Consider the following 8,689-nt stretch of genomic DNA (forward strand, 5'->3'; position numbering starts at 1 on the left):
TAGAGAAAAACCACTATTAAACAATTCAATAATGAAGAATGTAACTCATACCCTCTAGAAAGTAAATATATCATAAAAACCTTATTCTAAAAATCAATAAAGTACATAAAAGAATAACTCGTAAATGGTATAAAAATGACTACGCACGTTTCGTGGCTATATTTTCAAATAGATAACTAATAAAATCAATTCGATTAATAATCAAATCGATCTACAATTAAATCTATTCAAAAATATAGTCACTCGTCAGGTCTAAAATAAAATATGAATAATAATAATAAAAATCAATATACGTATTGTAACTTATAATAAATATCAAATAGATATATAAAAAAGATACTTGTTTTAACAATAAATAAATAAATAATCGAAAAACATCTAACAATATTTCTTAAAATAAAGTCATAACTTATCTTATCGAAGAAATGCTTGTAAACTAAAATTTTAAACGTAATACGTAGAACTTAGTGTTGGATTTTATTCCCTAATATTATTATGATATATATATATATACACAATGGGCTTCTTTCAGTTTCCATCTACCAAATCCACTCACAGGGCTTTGGTCAGCCTGAAGCTATAGTTGAAGACACTTGCCCAAGGTGCCATGCAGAGGGACTGAAGCTGGAACCATGTGGTTGGGAAGCAAAATGCTTACCACACAGCTACACCTGCTCCTGATAAATATGAATAATAAATTTACAACAAAAAATGTAACCAACTAGACTAACTTTAAATAGTAATTTAACCAGCTAGAAATACCAGCAAAACATCCCTCAAATTCCTGCTGCTGCTTCAAAAAGGAAGTACACATGGTTAAAGTAGTAGCCATAGATATAATGTCTGAAAATTTGATAGGATGGTTAGTCATGGCAGAAACACCCTTTGATGATAGAACTGCTTGAATAGGAATAAGAATCGATTTATAAAGTCAAAAATAATCCAGTTTATTTTGGGGTAAAAAAATGTACTAACCTGGATATTTTTCATGCATCTGATGATGGATGAAACAAAAGCACTGCTTACATTAGGGTGGGCTTGGCATTTTGAAAGCAAAGTAGATAAAACTCCTTGACATAATGAGTTTGCAAGGGATATATTGATACCAGATTCTGTCGGCCAAGAAAATATCTGTAATTAAGATGAAGAAAAAGGGAAATTGTAAATGCAAAAAATATAGATCAATAAAATATTCAGACAAGGTTGTTACATTTTAAATACCCTCTCTCTCTCTTTACTCTTTTACTTGTTTCAGTCATTTGACTGCGGCCATGCTGGAGCACTGCCTTTAGTCAAGCAAATCGACCCCAGGACTTATTCTTTGGAAGCCTAGTACTTATTCAATTGGTCTCTTTTGCTGAACCGCTAAGTTATGGGGACGTAAACACACCAGCATCGGTGGTCAAACGATGTTGGGGGGACAAACAGACACACAAACATATACACACATACATACATATATACACCATGCTAGCATGGAAAGCGGACGTTAAACGATACAACGGGCTTCTTTCAGTTTCTGCCTACCAAATCCACTCACAAGGCTTTGGTCGGCCCGAGGCTGTAGTAGAAGACACTTGCCCAAGGTGCCACACAGTGGGAATGAACCTGGAACTATGTGGTTGGTAAGCAAGCTACTTACTACACAGCCACTCTTGCGCCTATTTCATTTCATAGTTAAACATGTGTTGTTGGATAATATTTAATCTTTACAACTACACAGCAACTATGTCATCGTCAGGTCAAATTAGATGGGGGAGTGGGGGCATGCACCATTTCAGTGCATTACTACATTCGCCATTTATCAGTATATTCCTGGGTCTTCTCAAGTAACCCATCAAGCATAGCATCAGTCAGTCCCCATCTCCACAGATACCTCCTAATCTGCTGTGACAATGCAGCATGTGGTTGAGCAATAGAAATCATGAACCCAACTGGGTCCTTAGTGAAGAGAATATAGTAAGCAGTGTCTAACTTGGATAGTCAAGCAACATGGCCAAACAATCTGAGCTGGTGTTCTCGAATCTTACAAGTAACAGGACGTATCCCAGTTTCTGAGGAAAGTCATTGGTTGGATACTAAATCTGACCAATAATAAATCTATAATCCTGTGAAAGATTAAGTGCAGCTTGAACCCTTTACCTCATCATCATCTTCATCTTAATCATCACATGCCATGTTCTACTAGAGACTTGGTAACCAATGAAAGTAGTTGTTTTGGTGGAAAGGGATGCAAAAATGGTCCCTACACCTTTCTTACAGAACATCCAATTCTAGCACAGGTCTAGAACAGCTTCTTGAGACAGATTTTCTATGGCTGGATGCAGTTCCCGCCTCCAATTCTCACTTGTTTCCAACCAAAGTTATATTTCCTTATAGCCAAACATATTCTTGCAGTATTGTGGAAATTAAGGACACTGCTTGCATGACAATGACAATCATTTTCCCAAAATCATGTGATGTCAGGACAAGGAGACACAAACATACACTCAAACACACATACATGCATACATATGTATGTGTGTGTGTGTGTGTGTGTGTGTGTGTGTGTGTGTGTGTGAAGGCACATGGCTTAGTGGTTAGGGTGTTCAGCTCACATTCGTAAGGTCATAAGTTCAATTCCCAGCAATGCATTGTGTCCTTGAGCAAGACACTTTATTTCACATTGCTCCAGTCCTCTCAGCTGGCAAAAATGAGTTGTACCTGTATTCCAAAGGGTCAGCCTTGTCCCATTCTGTGTCATGCTGAATCTCACTGAGAACTATGTTAAGGGCACATGTGTCTGTGGAGTGCTCAGCCACATACATATTAATTTCCTGAGCAGGTGGTTCTGTTGATTGGATCAACTGGAACACTCGTTGTTGTAACTGACAGTGCCATAAGTAGTATACACACACACACACACACACACACACACACACACATACACACACACACACACACACACACACACACACGATGGGCTTCTTTCAGTTTCCATCTACCTAATATACTTACAAGGCTTTGGTCAGCTAGGGTTATAGTAGTAGACACTTGCCCAAAGTCCCACAAAGTGAGACTGAACTCTAGACAGTGAGGTTAGGAAGCTAACTTCTCACACAGCCATACCTCCACCAACAATAGCTGCAGTTTAACTGTCTCTCATCAATAATATGTAAACCACTTTGTGTCATGCAATCGATTGAGAAAAAGAGAGTGAGAGCAAGAGAGAGAGAGAGAGAGAGACAAAATGAGACTGTATGTGGTCACTCAATCTATGAGAAGTTGGAGCTAAATTTTCCTCAAATCACACATGCCATCTTATATAAAGGCAGGATACATTAAATAATATAATCTTCAATGTCATGGTATGAGTGTGGAGGCGCAATGGCCCAGTGGTTAGGGCACTGGACTCGCGGTCATAGGATCGCGGTTTCGATTCCCAGACCGGGCGTTGTGAGTGTTTATTGAGCGAAAACGCCTAAAGCTCCACGAGGCTCCTGCAGGGGATGGTGGCGACCCCTGCTGTACTCTTTCACCACAACTTTCTCTCACTCTTTCTTCCCATTTCTGTTGTGCCTGTAATTCAAAGGGTCAGCCTTGACACACTGTGTCAGGCTGAATATCCCCGAGAACTACGTTAAGGACACATGTGTCTGTGGAGTGCTCAGCCACTTGCACGTTAATTTCACAAGAAGGCTGTTCCGTTGATTGGATCAACTGGAACCCTCGACGTCGTAAGTGAAGGAGTGCCAACACAACACACATGGTATGAGTGCCTTTAATCATAGGTTTGCTCAGTCAGGGTTCAATGACAACAAGAAGAACAACACTGTGTGGTAAATCTAAAAATGGCCCTGATCTTTCGTCACCCAACTTTTACCCCCAATTGATTTATTAAGCTTTATGCTTATGTTTTATTGAACACTATTTTCCTCATCAAATAAAACCCACTTGTTTTTAAAAAAAGGGGACTTATTTCTATTAACTTTATTTTCATTTCATCATCATCATCATTTAACGTCTGCTTTCCATGCTAGCATGGGTTGGACGATTTGATTGAGGACTGGCAAACCAGATGGCTGCACCAGGCTCCAATCTGATCTGGCAGAGTTTCTACAGCTGGATGCCCTTCCTAACGCCAACCACTCTGAGAGTGTAGTGGGTGCTTTTATGTGCCACCGGCACGAAGGCCAGTCAGGTGGTACTGGCAATGGCCACGCTCAAAATGGTGTTTTTTACGTGCCACCTGCACAGGAGCCAGTCCAGTGGCACTGGCAATGACCTCGCTCAAATGATTTTTCACATTCCAATGGCACAAGTGCCAGGTTCAATTACAATTTCGATTTCACTTGATCCAACAGGTCTTCGCAAGCAGAGTTTAGTGTCCAATGAAGGAAAGGTTGGCATGGGTTCCAGTCATCGAATTTGGTTCAATTTCGATTTCACTTGCCTCAACAGGTCTTCGCAAGCAGAGTTTAGTGTCCAATGAAGGAAAGGTATACATAAGTGAGCTGGCTACACTTATAAAATAAATTTATAATTTAACTTATAAAATAAATTTGTCACAAGCTTTAAAAAATCTGGCTTTGGGCCCAAAACACAATCTGTTTACAATCCATTTTAACCATACAAACCACCTCCTTTAGTGATGTAATCTCTCTTCTCTCCTTTCCCCATTCATGTTTTCCTAAAAAAAACTGAAGATTTCTAAGACCAGCAGTATCAATCTCGCCAGTTCTTTTGAATAACATAAAAAATTTTTTTAATGTGAGCTGGCCAGTATTTCTGCTCAAGTAGGGTTACCAACAAACTAGAAGTCACAATGACAAGCACTAAAAATAATATGATAGTGCTTGTATCATTGTCTTTTGTCAAGAATACATTTCTACCTTTGGATCTTCATTTTCATATTTGAATTCAATTCGGTCTGAATTACATTTTGGGTGACTAACATCATACAATTCTTGACGCACACCTGAAACAAGCCAAAAAAAAAAAAAAAGAAAAAGAAAATAATTAATAGCACAATACAAAAAACATAAAAACAGGATAGAGTAACAAACATCCATTTCTACATGATTAAAATTGTCAATAACAATTAACACGTCAGGTGATTGAGTCTCTACCAAAACATTTTCATTCCTAACATTAATGTTGCTCCATGAACCACTCACACACACACAATTAACTATTGGCTGTCATTCAGAATCAAGAATTATTCCCTAACATCAGTGGCATAGATAACAGGGGAACAAGTGGAGTGGCCGCTCCCCAATGAGCACATTTTTCAACATTGGTGCCTTTCTAACAAATCTTTTAACTCTTTAGTTTCCTATATTCTGGTGGTTGTAAGTTTCATGCACAGTGACATTGTTACTGAAACAGGAACTTAATGCTTTCTACTAGAGGCACAAGGCCTGCAATTTGGGAAAGGGTGTAGGCTGATTACATCGAGCCCACTGCTTTACAGGAACTTAATTTATCAACCCTGAAAGGAGGAAAGATAAAGTTGACCTTGGTGGAATTTGAACTCAGAATGTAAAGACAGACAAAATACCGCTAAGCATTTCAACCGGCATGCTAATGATTCTGCCAGCTCACCGCCTTAACATGAACTTAATGAATATAAAATACAGTTATGTATGATATAACTAATATTTCACGTAATGTAAGAGAAATTAATTAAAAATTGTTTGGTATATGTGTCATGGTGCCTTTTATTTTTTTGTGCTCATTTCCCCTAACAGAACCTGGCTGTGCCTCTGCCTAACACATATCATGGTTCCACCAGTTAAGTGCTGATATATGAGGGTGGGCTGAAAAGTTAATAAGATGACTATGAAGGAATGATGCTAGAGCTGTGAAATCCTTTATGCTTTAATTTCAACTCTTCTTATTAAAGGTCTTAAATTTTGGCGCAAAGCCAGCAAGCTCAGGAATTGGGATAAGTCAACACCAGGTACTTATTTTATTGGCCCTGCAAGATGAAAAGCAAAGTTGACCGCAGAATGTAAAGATGGATGAAATACTAAGCATTCTGCCTGGCATACTAACAATTCTGTCAGCTCGCTTCTTTCCAGGTAAACTGACAAAGGTAAACTGCTCAAAGAAGACTTCAAAAGTAACTAGTAGTGACTTCTCTTGAAAATGGACAAAATTTGGCATCATGGTGTGATAAAGTACCTACAGAAAAAAGGGTTTATCTCCTAATGATGGTCATGCTGACATGGATGCTATATTAAGTGATGACAGGTGTTAGGGGTGAAATGAGGAAAGGAATGGTTGATGGGGTCATAGAGGATGCAGGTGGGCATGGGCAGGATCCTTCACAGTCAAGCATTAATTAAGGTGGTTTCAAGGTGTCAATTCTGCTGAGGTGGATGGGTCTTCTGAGGTACATATATGTATGTGTGTGTGTGTGTGTGTGTGTGTGTGTTTGTGTGTGTGTGTGTGTGTGTGTGTGTGTGTGTGTGTGAGAGCTTTGTCATCACTACTGCTGCTAGCATTATCATTATTGTTGCCATCATCATCATCATTATTTCCATACTTACATAGAACAAAAGAGAGTAAATTATGACAGAATTATCTATGATCAGATGCCCTTTCTGATGCCTAGCCCAGCCTGTTTCCAGGCAAGGTAATAATCCCCCAGTCTAACAAACTATAACAGCCCAGACACGGTCATGCAAAGAACTGGAAACAAACAACTCCAGCTGAATGAGTCTTCTATTTACAATGGTCGCACAATGTATCAAGAAGTCTGGCCATGCTTTTATACAGGATTGCAAGCAAATGGCATTACTTGCCTATGAAACTACTGTCTTTATGAACCATTGAACACACATGAAGATAAAAGGAATATAAACTCAATCTCACAGACATATACAAACTTACATACATATGTACCATACATTTATGAAGGGCTTCTTTCAGTTTCCATCTATGAAATTAACTTGTGAGGCTTTGGTCTAATGAAAGCTATAGTAGAAAATATTGTTGTTGGCACTCCGTCGAGGGTTCCAGTTGATCTGATCAATGGAACAGCCTGCTCGTGAAATTAACGTGCAAGTGGCTGAGCACTCCACAGACACGTGTACCCTTAACGTAGTTCTCCGAGATATTCAGCGTGACACAGTGTGACAAGGCTGGCCCTTTGAATTACAGGTACAACAGAAACAGGAAGTAAGAGTGAGAGAAAGTTGTGGTGAAAAAGTACAGCAGGGTTCACCACCACCCCCTGCGGGAGCCTCGTGGAGTTTTAGGTGTTTTCACTCAATAAACACTCACAACGCCTGGTCTGGGAATCGAAATCGCGATCCTATGACTGCAAGTCCGCTGCCCTAACCACTGGGCCATTGCGCCTCCACAGTAGAAAATATATGCCCAATGTAATACACAGTTGAACTGAAACCAAAGCAATATAGCTGAGCACCAAATTTCTTAACAACACAGCCCATGTCTATGTTTTCTTTTATTCTTTTACTTGTTTCGGTCATTTGGCTGTGGCCATGCTGGAGCACTGCCTTGAAGGGTTTTAGTCAAACAAATCAATGCCAGGACATTTTTTTTTCTTAAACCTAATACTTGTTCTATCGGTCTTTTGCCAAACCACTAAGTTACAGGAACGTAAACACACCAATACCAGTTGACAAGTGGTGATGGTGGGGATAAACACACACACACACACAGGTATACGATGGGCTTCTTTCAGTCTCTGTCTACCAAATTCACTGACAAGGTTTGGCTGGCCCAAGGCTACAGCAGAAGACACATGTTCAGGGTGCCACGCCGTGGGACTGAACCCAGAACTATGTGGCTGAGAAGCAAGCTTCTTACCACACAACCACGCCTGTATATATGAGTTAGATTCTTGGTCTGTTTTTTCCATCCATCCTAGTATGTGTTGTATGAATGTATCATTAAGACATTTTTTTAAAGTTGGATGCTCTCCCAGCTGCTAACTCTCACCAGTTTTTCAAGTAAAAAATCTCTTCTCTGAAATGTTTGACCATGAAGCATTCAGATTAACTTTGTCAAATGCAATGCTTATTTCTTCACGTTGTTTTGAATTAATCATATATTATCTTGTAGCTTTGAAATTTTGATGATGCGACAGTTTAGTCTTAGAATGACTTTGTAAGGTAGGTGTGAGAGGCCAGATCTAACGACACTTTGAACATAAAATAGGCAGAATATTTGGGCCAGGTACAGCCAGTTTAAATACTAAAGGGTTAAAAATACAGAGTGAGCAAATTAGTTGTTGGCAAGAGAAATGACATCTCCATTTGTCATTCTGATTCTCAAAGAAGTGCATACACACACACACACACAAACATAAGCATACACACACACACACACACACACACACATACACACACACACGGGCACAAACACACGGGCACACACACATGGGCGCGCACGCACACACACACACACACGCGCGCATACAATAGGCATCTTTCTATTTCAGTCTGCCAAACACACCCACTAAGTTTTGGTCAGCCCAAAGATAGAAGGAAGACACTTGTCCTAAGCGTCCCATTGTGAGCCATGTGTTTGGAAATTGAACAAGTTAACCACACACAACAATGCCTGTGACAAAGATAGAATTATTTTATATATATGTGGACAAGATGGAGATTAGACACGAAGGAAGCTGAGTTGTATAAAATGTGAATACATAGAGATTTGAAGATGGAGAAGCGAC

The 8,689-nt window shown here is 39.4% G+C and overlaps 1 protein-coding gene across 1 annotated transcript in view; it reads right to left on the minus strand.

The window, feature by feature from the left end:
- The window catches only part of LOC106880038 (uncharacterized), a 456,507-nt gene that overhangs the window by 311,314 nt on the left and 136,504 nt on the right, over window positions 1–8,689 (minus strand). The window contains exons 49-50 of the mRNA XM_014929839.2: window positions 4,872–4,957; window positions 976–1,131 (exon numbers count right to left, since the gene is read on the minus strand). Coding sequence (XP_014785325.2) covers window positions 976–1,131; window positions 4,872–4,957 — 242 coding nt within the window. The remainder of the gene's footprint in view (window positions 1–975; window positions 1,132–4,871; window positions 4,958–8,689) is intronic.

The sequence above is a fragment of the Octopus bimaculoides genome, chromosome 22 (assembly GCF_001194135.2).
Source record: "Octopus bimaculoides isolate UCB-OBI-ISO-001 chromosome 22, ASM119413v2, whole genome shotgun sequence".
Taxonomy (NCBI): Eukaryota; Metazoa; Mollusca; class Cephalopoda; order Octopoda; family Octopodidae; genus Octopus; species Octopus bimaculoides.